The sequence below is a fragment of the Fimicolochytrium jonesii genome, assembly GCF_025526975.1.
Source record: "Fimicolochytrium jonesii strain JEL569 chromosome Unknown EV422scaffold_2, whole genome shotgun sequence".
NCBI lineage: Eukaryota > Fungi > Chytridiomycota > Chytridiomycetes > Spizellomycetales > Powellomycetaceae > Fimicolochytrium > Fimicolochytrium jonesii.
The window spans coordinates 1-16567 of NW_026515669.1; the positions used below are offsets into that span (position 1 = coordinate 1).

At 52.6% G+C, this 16567-nt stretch overlaps 6 protein-coding genes across 6 annotated transcripts; 1 reads left to right on the top strand and 5 right to left on the bottom strand.

The window, feature by feature from the left end:
* Positions 1-103: 103 nt before the first annotated feature.
* Positions 104-851, bottom strand: EV422DRAFT_599679 (uncharacterized protein; the record flags this gene model as incomplete). The annotated part of the gene is made up of 3 exons (XM_053073667.1): positions 104-207; positions 273-306; positions 459-851. 3 exons carry the CDS (start codon positions 849-851, stop codon positions 104-106), a joined length of 531 nt encoding a protein of 176 aa, XP_052929027.1.
* A 283-nt stretch (positions 852-1134) lies between these two features.
* EV422DRAFT_563385 (uncharacterized protein) lies at positions 1135-2041 on the bottom strand (the record flags this gene model as incomplete). The annotated part of the gene is made up of 2 exons (XM_053072060.1): positions 1135-1529; positions 1675-2041. 2 exons carry the CDS (start codon positions 2039-2041, stop codon positions 1135-1137), a joined length of 762 nt encoding a protein of 253 aa, XP_052929028.1.
* A 667-nt stretch (positions 2042-2708) lies between these two features.
* Positions 2709-3655, bottom strand: EV422DRAFT_513315 (uncharacterized protein). Its single transcript, XM_053069155.1, has one exon. The coding sequence runs from the start codon at positions 3463-3465 to the stop codon at positions 2902-2904; it is 564 nt and encodes a 187-aa protein (XP_052929029.1). The 5' UTR covers positions 3466-3655; the 3' UTR covers positions 2709-2901.
* Positions 3656-6187: 2532 nt separating this feature from the next.
* On the bottom strand, positions 6188-6994 carry EV422DRAFT_552812 (uncharacterized protein; the record flags this gene model as incomplete). Its single annotated transcript, XM_053071872.1, has 1 exon — positions 6188-6994. A coding segment is annotated over exon 1 (768 nt), but the record flags the coding sequence as incomplete, so codon positions are not given.
* Positions 6995-7390: 396 nt separating this feature from the next.
* On the bottom strand, positions 7391-9419 carry EV422DRAFT_575519 (uncharacterized protein; the record flags this gene model as incomplete). Its single annotated transcript, XM_053073207.1, has 5 exons — positions 7391-7870; positions 7952-8218; positions 8304-8901; positions 9160-9227; positions 9306-9419. The coding sequence occupies 5 exons, from the start codon at positions 9417-9419 to the stop codon at positions 7406-7408; spliced, it is 1512 nt and encodes a 503-aa protein (XP_052929031.1). The 3' UTR covers positions 7391-7405.
* Positions 9420-10472: 1053 nt separating this feature from the next.
* On the top strand, positions 10473-11879 carry EV422DRAFT_599702 (uncharacterized protein; the record flags this gene model as incomplete). The annotated part of the gene is made up of 4 exons (XM_053073668.1): positions 10473-10901; positions 10972-11194; positions 11272-11461; positions 11519-11879. 4 exons carry the CDS (start codon positions 10473-10475, stop codon positions 11877-11879), a joined length of 1203 nt encoding a protein of 400 aa, XP_052929032.1.
* Between the last annotated feature and the right edge of the window lie 4688 nt (positions 11880-16567).

Genomic DNA, 16567 nt, shown 5'->3' on the forward strand with positions numbered 1-16567 from the left:
GGTATCGATCTCCCTGCCCTTCCCCTTCCCCCCTTTGGCAGCCTCCCTCTTTTCCTCAGCCCTCTTATGCGCCCATTCCCTCTTTGCCTTCACGGCTTTGTCCTCAGCAAGCGTAAGGTCTATGGCCTTCAGCGGCTTCGACGTTGACGCTGAGGCTTTTGGCTTTGGCTTTGGCCACGACGACGACGACCACAACCTCGTCCACGCCTGCTGGGTCCTCTTCAATTCGATCAGATGTTGACGTTTACGGTATTTGCTCCGCTCCAAAGTACTCAGCAGCTTCCGGAAGTACCGGACCATCCGAAACTATTTGTCAAAAAGAGAATCAATCATTGTGGAACACAAGCCAAGCTGAAGATTAACGGCTTTTTGAACGTCCCCCTCCCCGGAGACGTCAAAAACGGCTTTATCTTCAGCTTGGGTAACTGGAATGCGTTGAATGACAAACAAGTACTCACGTCGTCCTTGTTCAGAGTCAGACCCTTTGCATGCCGTTGTTGCATGATGGAGTCTGAGAAGAGGGCGCTGATGTACGTCTCAGCGGCCTCCTGCAGGGCATCGACTGCCTCTTGGTACCAGCGATGCCTTTCAGAGAACGGCGTCGCCTCCGGGGTTGTCGCGATGCTCTGATTGTGAGCCCGGGACACTTCATAGTCGATCTCCTCTATCAACTTCCTGAAGGGCAACTTCAGGATCACCGACCCATATGTATGGGCATAGTGTTTGATCTCGGCCTCTGCCGACTCGCCCGACCGATATCCGCCCCTTCTTCGTCGCAGAGTCAGCGCCTTCGGGAACGTGGACTTTGGTGGATAACCAACCTGACGTACCAAGCTGAAGATTAGTGCCATTTTGAACCCTCTCCAGACCGGGGACGGCGAAAATCAAGGTTCTCTCAGCTTGTTCAAAACCCACCTTCCAAGTTCCTGTGACATTATCAATTCTAGATTGGGGAATTAATGCAGGTCGATCTGGGCGATTTGGAAGACGGCGTGGAGCATCCAAGGCCAGTTTCCTGGCAGAACCGGGCGGGGCAGGGGGTCGTGGGTTGACCATATTCTGATGTTAATTGAGAAAAGGAAAGAAGAGGCCAACGATCGGAATATATTCAAAAATGGTATGATATGGAACATATTATTCATCGGCTTCAGCATCCTTGGTCCTCTTCCGGCTATAGTATTCGGCCATTTGCTTCCGCCATTCCTTCATCTGCTCCGTATTTTCGAAGATGTCCTCAGCCTCATCGATAACCTCGGACGAAGGGTTACGCATTCCCTCAACAACCGTGTCCTGGAAGGACAACCATGGCTGGGAGTAGTCGCCTGGGGAGGGGGCGGTGGCTGCGGCGGTTGCGGTTGGGCCGATTGGCGGTGGCGGAAAGATGGGAGCATCCCATGTCTGATGGATGCTGTGTGCGATGGAGGCGCCTTTGCAGAGATGGCCAAGGGGGCATAGTGCGGTGTCGTCCCATGCTGGCAACATCCAATCCCTCAGCCTCTCTGCGTCCAATGGGTGGATCCTCAAGCAATCTGAAAGAAGAACACGGTTATTGTTATTGCCCTTCAACGCAGCAACAAAACAAAGACAAGCTGAGGTTTATGCGATTTTTCGACGCGCGCACGCCGGGGACGTCGAAAAACGCATTAACCCTCAGCTTCTCGAGAAGATACAAACCCCCGACCCAATCCTTCCTCAGCATCACCCCGTTGACCTGCTTCCCCTCGTGGTAGATGCGCGCCTCTGAATGCACTCGACAGAGGCTGAAGGCCGCCGCCGAGCGGGCACGCCTCTGCAGCGTCCTGATGTGCCTCGATTGGTCGAGTGACCACCAGTAAAACTCGACCTGGTGGCCATCGACCATGCGGGTAACGATCACTGGGTCGTAGAGGATCCAGAGGTAACGGAAGACGGCGATCGTCGTCTCCGTCTCCTCCTGCCCCATCTGCCAGTGCATTTCTGACAGGTCGTACATGGCCATCCCCATATCCCCCTCCCCGTTGTCGTTGGGTCCCCGTCCCGTCGCCGAAGAAGAAGAAGCCATACTCACTTATGATGAGGGCAGGGTGTGTTGGTATACCTAAACTTTCGAACAAACGTCAGTCACGTCAGTCAAGCTGTCGAAACTCCGACAAGCTGAGAATAACGCCGTTTTTCGACGCTTTCCAGCCCTTCTGGTTCAAAAACACAATAATCCTCAGCTTACTTACAGTGCGTGGCGTTGCAAGGAGAGAAGAGAGACGGGGTGATGTGTGTGTGATGTGTTGAAGATGGCGTAAAAGTGCTGTGGAAAGCATAGGGAAAACGTGAGGGGGAGCGTCTGCAGGCTGTGTTATATATGACATCCTTTAATTGGGGGAGTGTGTGGAAGCTATTCATGAGGCTAATCTGTTGCCATAAAAAATGAAAAATCGATTCCCCTAATCAATTGTTAAGTGTTATCATCAAAATCGAATTCTCTGTTAAATTGCGCGCATTGACGCGTCCATTCATATGGGATCATATGTGGTGTACTATGGGAAGCGTGTACTGTGAAGGCCAGTAACGCAAGACCAGTAACGCTTCTAGTAACGCAGTGTGACTCACACACATCGCGCTCACGCGCATTTCATTGTACCTACTACTAGGGCTTGTGCCCGCCGCTACGCCGCGGATTTAAATATATTCACAATGTAATAGTCAGAACTAATCACAACAAAACTTCCTGATAGACTACATTACGGGTGCAATTCTGCAAGTGGGGAGAGGTACGGGGCGTAACTGGGAGCACACGCAATCCTTGAGCAGATGTTGTCCGGGAGACAGCAACGTACAGCTGCCCATGGGTGAAAACAGGAGTTGGGAGATAGATTCCCACCCTCGCCAGGGTTTGGCCTTGGGATTTGTTGATGGTCATGGCGAATGCTAACTGCACAGGGAATTGGCGTCGCTGTAGTGTGAATGGGAGTATTTTGGTTGCAGGCGCCAATGTAATCCTTGGGATGAACACCACATGACCAACATGGGTGCCAGTGATGATCTCAGCTTCAATAACCCTCTGGCCGAGGCGCCGGACTTCCAGCCGGGTGCCATTGCAAAGTCCTGCAGCCTGGTTGAGGTTGCGGAGGAGGATGATCGGGGCGCCAACCTTAAGCTGCAGACAATGGGCAGGTAATCCAGGGAGGGTGACCGTATTGAGGAACTCGACAGGGTATAAGGCTTCATGATTTTCCGGGCACTCCGGGCCGCTTGAAGGGACGGTGTCCGCACTGAAGTATTCTTGAAGGTCTCCTTCCGTTCTGTGCAGCATGGATGTGTTAACAGCGTGCACATCTTCATTCCTTGGGGACAGAATCGCCCTGTCTGTCCAGTACGTAGGAGATTCCTTTGAAGGCAGGTCACCATAGACATAGTGCAGAAGCCCGTCCAGAGTTCTGCCAGTCTCTGATAACAACACCTCCTCCGGGAGCAAAATCTAGTCATCCTCATGATCACCTTTCACAGGCTGTGCGGGTATCTTGCCATCCCCTATATCCAGAATCCACTGTGGGAATGCTTTGGAAAAATCTGTTTCGTTGGCGTGAGCTGTTGAAGCGATGCGCATGTTTTGCGTCAACGTGAAGACCTGGACAGTGTGCCAGAAGTTGGATCGTTGCACACTTGCTCCTACAGTTTCTTCACACCCGCCCTTGTAGATGACAGGGGGAATCTGGCGAAAGTCTCCCCCAAGCAGAACAACCTTCCCGCCCATAGATGCACTGCACTTGGTGATGTCTTGCAAGGTTCGTGAAACAGCTTCCAAAGCGTGCTTGTGCATCATGGGTGCCTCGTCCCAGACTATGAGCTCCGCCTCCCTTATCAATTCCGCATGATCAGATCGTGGGGAGATAGAGCAGGTAGATGTTTCCGTCAGGTCGATTGGGATCTTAAACCGGGAGTGAGCAGTTCTACCCCCGTCCAGAAGCAGCGCAGCAATTCCTGACGACGCAACAGCAAGAACGATCTTGTTTTGGCTGCGAAGATTTGCGATGATTGTCTGGTACAGGAATGTCTTGCCAGTGCCCCCACTGCCATTGACAAAGAATATGTTTGGGGCTTTCTGCGTTACGGCGGAGGTGACATCGTTGAAAATTCTAGTTTGTGCCTCGTTGAGACATGGGATGGCCGTCTCAGCAAAGGCGGCCAGTTGCAGAATGTCGTACAATGTTTCCTCTTGTATCACCCTTGCAATTCTCCTACCCAGCATGGGTTGTCCTGTGAGTTTCGGGAGGGTTGGGAAGTCGCCAAGGTTCTTGCCGTTGCGTCGCAGTGTGCGATCCAGGTCAGCCAGAGCTTCATTCTCAATCTCTGGTGCTGTTATGGACCTGAATGCATATCCAGGGAGGAGGCGTATACGGTGTTCAATGTCGTCGCTGAGGTCCATCAAGAACTCTGCCCAGAGTTTTCCTGGTTGTGATACTTCGTTGAAGAGTAAGATTGCTGCGAAGAGCTCACGCAAACGGGCCCCTGATGCCCATGTGGCAGCTTCTCGTAAGGCATCAGCCCACTCCCGGTCATCTTGCAGCAGGCCTCTCGCTCGACAGGCATCTTTGAACGTGGAGTAGAGTTGTCCGTGCATACTGCGGAGATTCTCAAAGGAAGTAGCTCCCGGAACGTTGTTGAGAAGCAAGCGCAGGTAATATCGCTCCCCAGACGTTGGATGGGCAAAGTAAAGCCTGCCAATGGCAATGCCCTGCTTGCGGGGGTGCCATCTCTTGGCCTGCGCATCCCAGGTGTAATTCTGGGGAAAGTTAGGGTACGTTATGGTGCGATGTGCATTGTCCCCTTCAGCAGGAGTAGAATTGTAGGTAAACCATTCGGTCAGCGTGGTCTTCGCTGTAGCTGCACGGGCAAGGATGTCGTCTAACTGGTCGTCCTCAGTGAAGACAACATGGTGCTGCCCCGGTAAGTGCACTTGCAATCGCATCACTGCAGGATGTCGTCCATGCATCGGAAACTTGAACAGATGCCATGAGGCTTCCGCAGCTGAGACGTATCGTGAGTCAATGAACTGTTCAAGTTCATCAATGGGCTCTGGCGCTGAGGGCTCAGAGGTGTTCTCGGGATCAACACGCCTCTTCTTCTTCTTTGGGTTGGATGATTGAGAGAGGACCACCGTTGCCTTGTCATGGCCCTTGTATATGTATGTGAACAGGTATTTGACAGCAGTGATCTGGGTACATATCTCCACATTGATGTGTGCGTCGTACCTCTCCAGGAGATACTTGTTGTGTGGGACCACCCAAGAGTTGTTGAGTTCAACACCTTGGACCTTCACAGTGCGACCATTGTCCCTGCGCCGATACAAAGGGTATCCATTCACGTCGTTTGATGTTTCTTCCCTCAAAACCCTTGGATAGCGCTTTGAACACTTTCCTTCCTCCATGCAGGGTGCGTGTGGATTGGCGGGACCACACGGGCCGTGCATCATCAAGGAGGCAACCCTGTGATAGTAGGCAGGAGAAGCGTCAGGTTCCGGTATCTCTGCGGACACAAATCTGTCCACATCCGCAGGTGTCACTGGTTGAGCATCCTTGTGAAGGGTGATCAAGATGTGTGCATGAGGTAAGCCACGCTTCTGGAACTCGATCGTGTGGATGTCTGCAATGTGTAGACCGAAGATGTTCTTCTTTGTGAGGTCCTCCATCAACTTCTCTTGCTTCATTCGGAAGACCCGTGCGGTAAGGTCTGGCCTGTCGATATTTGTCTGTCCTTCCAACAGGGCGTCCTTAATTTCAGGCCATTGAGCGTTGCAGGTGAACGTTATCAGCAACGTTGGCTTCCCACCCCAGCGTACTATGGCCATGGCATCTTGATAACTCTGCATCATCTGGCGTGGGCTGCCTTGGAAAGAAGAAGGCAGCACAATACGCTTGCCAAGGTTGGCAATGTTTGTTTCCCCGGATTCAAAGGCATCCTCAAGTCCTTGGTACAGATCAGCCCTTATGGTAGTCTGATTGTTGCGAATCCAGTTCAAGCGTCCCTGCTCGACAATCGCATAAGCATCCACAATGAATTGTTCCAGAAGTCGTCCACCACGGAGCAGAGCTATTCCATCTGCAACTCGGCGTTGCAACCGGTAGGAATAGAACTCCGTAGCGGAAACGGTCCGTCGTTCCTTGCCTTTGCGACCTGGTGTTTTCTCACCCTGGCGGGGGCCAGGGGTTGAGTTTCGGAGAGGAATCAAGTGGTGCCATCCGTCTTCTCCGTGTGGAAAGAGCAACGGATATTGCAGGGGCATGTAGGCAGGGTGGCGCTCGGAAATCTCTTGTAGACCTCCTCCCTGCTTCTGAACAATGACTTGTCTTTTGGACACTGCCTCTGCACCATCTCCAACCATGATGGCGGCAACCTCGTCTGCAGTTGGGCAATTGTATCTTCGGCTGTCTGTTGTGCGCTCCAGAACTATCCTCATGGAGATATCGATGGCAGGATTTTCCGCAAGGATGTTGCGGACGGATCGGTAGACATGTGCGTATGGGTTCACCTCATAAAGCATGTGTTGTAGTTCACCGATGATGTTGATGTCTGGTTTCTTTCCATCAAAGTGGCTGGCACGGTTTTCAGCTTCATGTTCTGTGTCGTAGATGTACATCTGTGCAAAGCGTGGTCGCTTCCCTGTTGCAATCTGTTGTTCGGATGGGAGAAGGCTTCCGATGTGGTGACATATCTGACCATGAACGCGGAAGGAGTACACTCCTTGGGTGCCGGTGACGCTCAAGTCAATGTCCGCACCAAGAGAGGTCCAAGCCAAGGATGAGTTGTATGAGCGTATGGCTTCCCGAAACTTCTTTGCGTGTGGTGAATTGGATGTCAGGAGATCACATAATGTTGCGGGAGTCGTCGGGAGTGGTGGTAAGAGGACTGTGCCTCTTTCACAGCAAAGGGAGAACTTGGGGTGTGCTTTTGAGGATGTCGCACAGCGCTCCAAGATCCACATGTGTGCGCCACAATCGATGCAGACAGTGTCGCAGCTCCCAGCTGACCAATAATCGGTAATCAAGGTCGGGCGCAGAGCTGGTGGCAATGGCATGGGTTTTGCTGGTCGCTCTTGTCGCCTTTGACTCTGCAGTTGAGTTTGCCGACGTGTGGTGTGTTTGAAGACATCGCTTAAATGTGTGAGGAGGCGATCCATGCATTGCCAGATGTATTTGAGACGTTCCTGTGATAGTGTGGGTGTGGTCGATGCCTGTAGACTGGCACGGGCTGCCGCAACAACATCACCACCATGCTGGATCAGAAGTTCTTGCCAAAGGAGGGTGATGCGGTCTTGAACGTTTGAATGCAGGTGTGGACTTGAGGACACAAGAGTGCGGGCAGAAGAAGGTGTACTGATGAACATGAAGTATTGAATAGAATTGGAAAGAAATACATGGATCAATCTAATGCTCTACATCAGGTCTAACTGGTATGACATGAAGGCGTCCACATCCAACATCAACTTTTGCGACGCCAGCAGCCTCTCAGTGATGCGGTTCTCATAAACCTTCCGCAAGACAGCTGGGAGGACTTCGACCTCAGTTTTATGGACAGTCGCAGATGTCCAGCCGTCTAACTCTTCAGGCATGTAAACCCGGAAGGTGATAGCCCCCAGTGGTAAGACGTATTCCCAACCAAGGTGCTTGTCGAAAAACCACATCCCACCATTTTCATCTAACATCTCCCACCCCACCTCACTGTCTACCCAAGACGGATGTTTGGCCGTGATGACAATGTCCGTGCTTGCCACACTGAGTACACACCTCAGAATGGGACCTGCATCAAATAGGCGACGGAAGTGGAGGGGGTCCTCATCTGGAGTGCTGTCGATACGTCTCTCGGGAAGGGGGTCAAGCGTCCAGGTTGCGGCAGGCATCTATCAAATGGAATCCAGTCAATGCATTGAACAGTTGTAATTCACACAATCATATTTATTTTAGGAGAACTTCACACGTACATGGCCATTATTGTTTGCTTTGATGTAGTCAAGACAGAGACCTCTCGTAATATCAGCTAAGTCGGTCTTCTGCTTAGGTTTGAGGGCAAGGGGGGTCTGTTTGAGCAGAACAGCTCCAATCTGGCGAAGCGTGTACCACAGGTCATTGTCGTTCTCAGCCGCCTTGCAGAGTTCCAGGAGGGATTGGCCAAACTCAGACTTGGGATCGAAGAGTTGCTTGTCCGACATTTCGGAAGACTCGGGAGGTCTGGGTGGCACTGTTGACAGCTGTATGTTCAGTCGATGAGGCCGCAGGGGTCGCCGCAGTTGTCGGGCTGGATTCAGTGGTGGTCGATGTGGTGATGGTACTGACAGAGGGCATATGCTGAGTAGTCTTGTTGGAGGGTGCATTGCGACGACGGGTCTTGGCAGGACGGGCAGGTGCGGTGGCAGTGGATGTTGGGCTGGTGGGAACTTTGCTGACAGGGCGAGGCGGGACAGAAGTTCCTGAAGAGGAGGCTGCAGGATCGGTGGTGGCAGAGAGTTTACGCTTGCGAACAGGCATAGGTCGGGTAGGCGAGGTAGGAGTAATGGGTGAGGTAGGAGTAATGGGCGAGGTAGGCAGGGTGGAACTATGTCGACGAACAGCATTGGCTTGGTCAGGGGTAAGCGACGGCGTAGGCATGATGGTGTTGGTGAGGGTGTTGGCAGCAGGATGATGGTCTGGGGTGCGGGGCGGGTTGGTGGTAATAGCAGGATTGGCGCTGGTGTGGTGATCTTTCGGAACGGGTGTGTTGGCGGATTTGACAGTGTCGGGAACGGTGATGTCAGCACTGTCAACAGTCATTCCGACAGGTGACAGTCGATTGGGAGGTCGAAGGTGGGCTGTCTGCGGAGGGCGATAGAAGTCTCCTTTGGTGGTAGGAATGGTGGGCGAGGGAGATTTGCATCTTTTGGGCATGGTGGAGGCTCTATGTGAAGAACAGAAAATATTAGCAAAAATATCCATCATTCGCATATGTCAATTCAAACACACACACACACACGTACACACACGCACACAGACAGAAACAGACATACCTGGAGGTGTGGGCAATGGAGAGGAAGATGGGTGGGAAGGTGATGTTGGTGGATGTAGAAAGGGAGGGGGGGAAGGTGGAGAGACAGTCTCCTTTTATACATTTTCAAAGTTATAGTACAGAGGGGGGGGGGGGGGGGGGGTACACTACACACAGGGGAGCTTCATGAAGGGAACTGCTTGGTCAAACTCCTGTTTGGTCTGCACTGGCTCCAGTGCCTGTGAGAAAAGAGAAAAAGAGTGAAACATGATCAGGATCAAAAAAAAGTTTGCACCAGTCAAAAAAGAGAAATTTACCTCAATGTACCCATCAATAGTAGCCACCCACTCCATAAGGGCAGCCCTGACCTGCTGGAGCCGGCGGTAGAGGTCTCTTTTCCACTCAGGGGTTGGTAAGATAAGGTGAGGCATGGCAAATTGTAGTTGGAAGATGGGATCTTGGATCAAAAAGATGTGATCTGATAGGTAAAGACCTGAGATTGGTGATTGATTGGGTCATCTGAGGGGCCCAGGGGACGCCCAAAAGGCCCTTTTATAATCAAGTTTTCATCCCCAGATCTCCATCTCTTCTGGGGGAAGAGAAAAAGCAAATCTCCATCTCCAAACCAAAAAGGTCACCGGAGAAGAGAGCCACTGACAGTTTCAGTGTCAAACAGCGTGTCAAATTTAATCCAGTCACTCACAACGCGTTTCATTCATCAGCTGAAGAAGCCCCGCTGCACGCGCCGCACCCGCAGCCGCACCCGCACCCAACAACCACAACTCACCTGACCCGCACGTCAAAAACGGACACCTTTTTCAATTAACTATAAGATATACTCTCACTCACTCGACTGCACAGATCTTCTCAGGGCAACCCAGCACAGCCACCCGGACTGTCGGACTTGCAGAGCTTGCGCCGTCGCCGTTCAACCCAGCTTCTCCCAACACCACCATTGCAGACATCATTGCCACGGAATTCAACACCAGACACATACAACCCCTCCGCCGGCCACAGCAGCCTTCCCAAGTGGCTGGACTTCGCCTCCCCACTCTCCTTTTCGCTTTTGACTTACTCTGGACTTGGCAATCAGCATGCAAAGGTATGTCATGGCTGTCCCGCGGGCATTCCTACACCCCATCGTCGGCATGGCCACGTTCCCCGAGCCTGCTCCATGTACCAGTGAGCTGGGAGTATGTTACAGAACAAGACTGACTCTTCCTTTGCCTCTAAATACCCACAGACAAAAACCCGGGCCCAACGGGGGCAAAGGGCTCGCCAGAATCAACTATCCTGCACGCTGGAAGCATGGAAAACACTACATTCCCGGTTGCATTGGCTGTCGGAAACACAGTTCCTCGAAGTTTCAGCGAATCTCAAAGGATGCTTACGTGACGCTGATGGAATATGGTTATTATCCAATGATGGGGGTTGGGGCATATGAGCCATATGCGTGCAAAGCGTGCGTTGAAAACTGGAGGAGGATGAGCTGGATGACGACGGCAAGTGGAGGAGCGCAGAGACAGAGAGCTGATGGATCTGGGGCAGCGGAGGGGGTGGATGATGATCTTTACGTGCGGGTGGACGATATGGACGTGGAGAACCCTTCTTTCGAGGTTATCCAGAACCCCGACGAGGAGTTGAGGCAGCCTTGTTTGCGGCAGCCTCCTCCCGTTGGGGGGGATGAGGAATATGGACGGAAGCTGATGCTCTTTGTGCAACGGCCGTACAAAGGGCAAGCATTGGAACCGGAGGCAGCAGAGGACGTGATCATGTATATGGATGCAGAATGTGATGGGCTTTTTGCTGCGACGGCAAAACAGCTGCAGAAGCCAGTGGAGCGCTTGCACATCCGTGACAAAGCGGCAATCATCTTCCTTATTTGCTACAAGGCAGCGCTGATTGATCCAAAGGTACGTCAGTCTTTTCCAGTATTATCCACACCATCCACACCGCTGACACTTACGCATTTATCATGTGCAGGTCTTGTTTGTTAAGGACTATTGGTCGCAACACCTCAACAAAGCCAACGTCTCGCATTTGTTGAAGAAGCTGTTCTCCCGCTTCAACCTTACCTATCACCCGTCAAAGGAAAAGGCGCGTCTGAATAAAACCATTGAGATGTCGTTTGCACAGCTGTCGCAGGACGTAAAGACCACAATGGGAACAATCGTCTTCAAGGTTGACGACTACAACTGGTTGCATTGTACCCCGCTGCCAGCTGCTGCAAACAGCAAACTGCGCACACAACGGCAATCATTGCTCTCAAAATTCACGGTGCAGTGCCGCCGCCTCCTTCGACCATCGCTGTGGGTTTCACTGACCATATCCTTGAGCATTGTCACGACTGGATGCGCTCTGCGTTGAAAACTTCAACGCTTTCCGATTCGCTGATTTATCAGATACGAGATGCGAGTCTCAAGCCGAGAGCACGATACTTTGAGATCCGACAGCATGTGGCAGCTAGCAAGCGGTACGTTGTATACAACACAATATTTGCTCTCCAATTCTAAAGCTGTTGTTGGTCTAGGATGTACAACTGGTCCGTTGCCACCAAAGCGGGTTCCCTGAAGGGCTTTCGCACTGTTGCCTCACTCGAGAACAACATGAAGAAGGAAACGGATATGAATCAGATCTTGGAGCGCATCGCTCATTTTGTGGAGACAACAGGGTATGATGGGAACGTGTTCCTTGTTGGTGACTTCTATGTCTGGAAGAATGCCATGAAATCGTATTATGCCGGCAATATCTTGGCAAACCGCATCATCATAATGCCCGACGCTCTGCACATTGCAGTGGATGCGCAGGAAGCCCTGATGCGGCATGCATTTGAGGTACGTGAGCTTGTCGCCTCCATTATCACGCTCTTTGCTCAACTGTTCTCCATGTAGGTGCTCCACCAGGTTTGGGAGCGTGGCTTTCCAAATGCCAAATGGTTGCCATTCAAGATGCGTCCGCAGCGTCGCGTTGCCATCCTTGTCTACATGCCGGATGCATGGGCACTCGCTCGTCCCACTGTGCAGGAGTGGGTTGACAATTGTTATGGACGACGCGCCCATACCATAAGCTTACCTACTGACAGCCGCCAATGTCAACCGCCAAATGTCAAACGCCAATGTCAATGTCAATGTCAGTGTCAATGTCAGTGTCAATGTCAATGTCAATGCCACTCTCCCTCTCTCCCCTCATTTCGCCAATCCTCCCGCAATATCGCCACTCCTCCTCTCTCCTCTCATTTCGCCAATCCCCCCTCGGCTTCTCCACACCCCCCACTACTTCCCCATAGCCAGCAGCTGTAGCAATGCTCTCTACGCTCGCCACGCACGCTCTAGGAGCATAGCTGGCGCCCCCCCAGTCCCCTCTTGTTGTTGTTGTTCTCTGATCTGCTGGGTTGCCTATCTATAAATAGCCGGCCTCTCTTCGTCCATTCCCTTCCTCCCCAGCAGATCAACACCAGTTCTTCTCATCTCCTGTTCTAGTCCTTGTTTCTTGTTTCGCCAATACAATCTCTTGTCGCCTATCACTCTCGCCCTGTCTTCTCTACTTTGCTTCCGCCTCCGTCGTCGAGATCATAACAGTTTGATCTGCTCCAACACTGCGAAGTTCAGAACCCGTCCAGCCCTGCACCCGACAAACCTTTTCGCCATGTCCCAACCCGAATCCATACCTTTCACCGCCAAGCAATGGAACGATATGTGCCAAGCGATCGCCGCCTTGCAAAGCCAAAACGCCAACTTGCAGGCCAACCTCGCGCAAGCCCAAGCCGACGCACAAGCTGCCCAGAGCATCGCCGCCCAGGTTCAAGCCGATACGTACACCCGTTTCCAAGTCACCAACCCTGCTCTGGAGCCAAGAATCAGCTCGCCCGAGAAGTTTGATGGTACCCGCAGCAAATTCCGTGGGTGGTTGAACAACATCCGGTTGATGTTTGCTCTCCAGCCCAACCGCTACCCCATGTTATGAATGGGCGGAGCCGATGGAAATAGAGGCGACTTGTGGTGCAGGTTGTTGACAGGTAATGGTATTCAGACCGAAACAAGAACTAGAACAAGACTAGGAAGAACTGGTGTTGATCTGCTGGGGGATCAGGAAGTGGGGAGCTCAGGGGAGGCGGCTATTTATGTTTTTCTGGGAAGGCTGGGGAAGCGTGGGGAAGCAGAAGGGTACGGAATGAGAGGGAAGCCAAGAGAAGCGCCAAGGGTGGGGGAAGCATAGAAACAGAAGACTGGGGATGGGGTGGCTACGCCGAGGCTGTGGGCGGGTACGTGGGGAAGTATGGAAACAGAAGACTGGGGATGGGGTGGCTACGCTGAGGCTGTGGGCGGGTACGTGGGGAAGTATGGAGAAGGGTTTGTAAGCGCCGAGTGTTGGGAGGTGTGGCTACGTGCGGCTGCGTGGAGAAATGAAGGCAGTGGCAGGTGTGGGGTAGCGCGGCTGCGTGCGGCTGCGAGGTTTGGCAGATGTCAGGTTTTGACAGGGAATTGACATTGACTGACTGTTGGGATGCTGTCATGAGGTAAGCGCATGGTATGGACGCGTCGTCCATAACATCACCCCCTCCTTTAGCCACGGCGTCCGGATGTTGTTTTGATGTTGGCAGGCTTTGGTCGGGGTTTGTCGGGGTACTTTTGGTGGAACTGGGCAACAAGCTCTTGACATCGGGCAAGGTGTTCCACTGGCTCCCATGTGTTCTCCGAGCTTGGCCAACCCTGCCACTTGATGAGGTACTTAAGGTGCGTGCGTCGAATACGGGAGTCAAGAATGTCTTCCACAATCCATTCCTCCTGTCCTTCGACTTCTTCTGGTGGGGTGGGTTCTGGCTCAGTTCGCTCCGGAATGGTGAAACGTGGTTCAAGAAGGGAGACATGGAAGACGTTGTGAATTTTGTAGGATGGGGGAAGCTTGAGGTGATATGTGACCGAGTTGATCTTCTCCGTGATTGTGAAGGGGCCAATCTTACGGTGATCAAGTTTCTGGGAAGGTCGGAGAGTCTTGAGATTCCGCTGTAAGAGCCAGACACTGTCCCCGGGTTTCATGTCTGGGCCAGGTGCCCTCTTAGCATCGGCAAAGCGCTTCATGCGTCCTTGGGCCTCCTTGAGCTCAGTGGCAAGCTGTTCATGGATTTCCTTGAGATGGTTGGCACGAGCTTCGGCTGCAGGATTAAGGGATTCGGTTGTGGTGGCGGAAGCCAGACTGAATCGAGGATGGAACCCATAGTTGGCATAGAAGGGGGTTGTCTGGGTGGCGGAGTGGATGGTGTTATTGTAAGAGAACTCAGCAGAAGACAAGAGTTCCTTCCAGTTATCTTGTTGATAGTTGCAAAAGCAGCGAAGGTATTGCTCAAGAATCTGATTGGTCCGCTCGGTTTGTCCATCGCTCTGGGGATGGAACGCCGATGAGAGGTTGACCTTGGTTCCCAGGAGAGCGAAGAGACGTTTCCAGAAGTGGGAGTTGAACTGTGGGCCACGGTCAGATACAATATCGTCGGGGAGTCCATGGAGCCGGATGACATGGTGCCAGATCAGATCTGCAGTTGACTCAGCGGTGGCAGTTTTCCTGCACGGTACAAAGTGCGCCATCTTGGTGAACCGGCAGATGACAACGAGCACAGAATCAACCCCATCACTGGCGGGTAGATCCGTGATGAAGTCCATGGAAATTGACCCCCAGGGGCGGTCAGGGACCTGCAGGGGTTGGAGGAGACCGTAGGGCTTGTGTCTGCTGGTCTTGGCTTGAGCACATACGTCGCAGGACCTGATGTAGGACTTGACAAAACGCCACTGGCTGGGCCACCAGTAGTTGCGTGAGATGAGCTCCAGGGTCTTTGACATGCCGTAGTGTCCTGCCAAACGCGTGTCATGCATGTCCCGGCAGATCTCAGCACGGAGCTTGTTGGTGGGGACGTAGACAAGGTTGTCGTACAGCAGAACCCCATTTTCCTCGGAGAATCGCTTTATCCGTTCTTGGTCTTCTTGAGATTGCTGGGCAATGGGGGCCCTAAGCTGTCGCCGGATGGTTTGCGCAAACACATCGGATGCCAGGGCAGCTTTGATTTGGTCAAGGAGTGAGGAGTCCAGTGGGGTCAGATAAGTGGCGGCCAGGCGGAGATGGTCAGGGGTGAGGATCGTGGTTTCCTGGGAGCGGAATGCTTCTTCCCCCTCCCTTAGCTCGTATTCAGAGCGACGAGAGAGGGCAGTCAGCTTGGTGTTGCTGGGTACCAGGGGCGGTATGTGATGACAAAGTCGAAATCAGCAAAGAAGATTGACCAGCGGGATTGGCGGCGGTTGAGGGTACGGGTAGTCATGAAGTACTGGAGGTTCTTGTGGTCACAGTAAACGATGACCTTGTGGCGGGCACCAATGAGGTGGTGTCGCCATTGAGCAAATGAGTCTTGGATAGCCAGGAGTTCCTTGTCGTAGATCTCATAGTTGATTTCCTCAGGAGTAAATTTGCGGGAGTGAAAGGCCACGGGGTGGAGTTGATCTGTGTCATCGGGTTGAAGGAGGACGGCGCCAAGGGCAAAGTCGGAGGCATCGGATTCGACAATGAAGGGCTTGTCAGGGTCGGGGTGAGTCAGGATAGGTGCGGAGGTGAAGGCTTTCTTGAGGGTTTCAAAAGCTAGGTGTGCAGCGTGGGTCCATTTGAATGGCAAGTCTTTGCGAGTGAGCGTGGTCAGGGGTGCAACGATCGCAGAGTACCCTTTGATGAATCGCCGGTAGAAGTTGGCAAAACCAAGGAAGCGCTGGATGCCTTTGACATTCGTCGGGGGTTCCCATTCGGTAATGGCAGCCGTCTTCTTTGGGTCCATGGAAATGCCTTGCTGGGAGATGATAAACCCCAGGAACTCAACAGAGTCACGGTTGAATTCGCATTTTTCCGGTTTCGCATACAGCCCGTGCTGGCGGAGTCGTGAGAGCACCTCTCGGACGTGGTTGGGGTGGTCTTCTGGGTTTTTTGAGAAGATCAGAATGTCGTCAAGGTAGACCACAACAAAAACGTCGAGAATGTCACGGAATATGTCGTTCATGAGGTGTTGGAATACTCCAGGGGCATTGGTGAGCCCAAACGGCATGACATTATACTCGAATAGGCCGTAGCGACATCGGAACGCTGTCTTCCATTCATCCCCTGGCCGGATCCGAAGAAGGTTGTAGGCTCCCCGGAGGTCAATCTTGGTGAGCCGGCGTGCCCCTCGAAGACGATCCATGATGCTGTTAATCAAGGGCAAGGGATAGCGATTCTTGATGGTGATATTGTTGAGTCCACGATAGTCGACGCACAGACGGAGGGAACCGTCCTTTTTCTTGACAAAGAGGACTGGGGCACCGGCGGGAGACTTGGAGTGCTTGATGAACCCCTTAGCTAGGTTCTCTTCAAGGTAGTCACAGAGTGCCTGCATTTCAGGCTCGCTGAGACTATAGATCGGGCCGAACGGTGGCTGTTTGCCCTCTTCTAAGTCGATGGGACAGTCGTAGGGTCGGTGCTCTGGGAGGGTATCCGCGTTCTTCTTGGCGAAGACGTCCGCAAAATCTTGGTATTCTTCAGGAATGATGGCCTTCGGATCTTTTGGAGGAGTGGT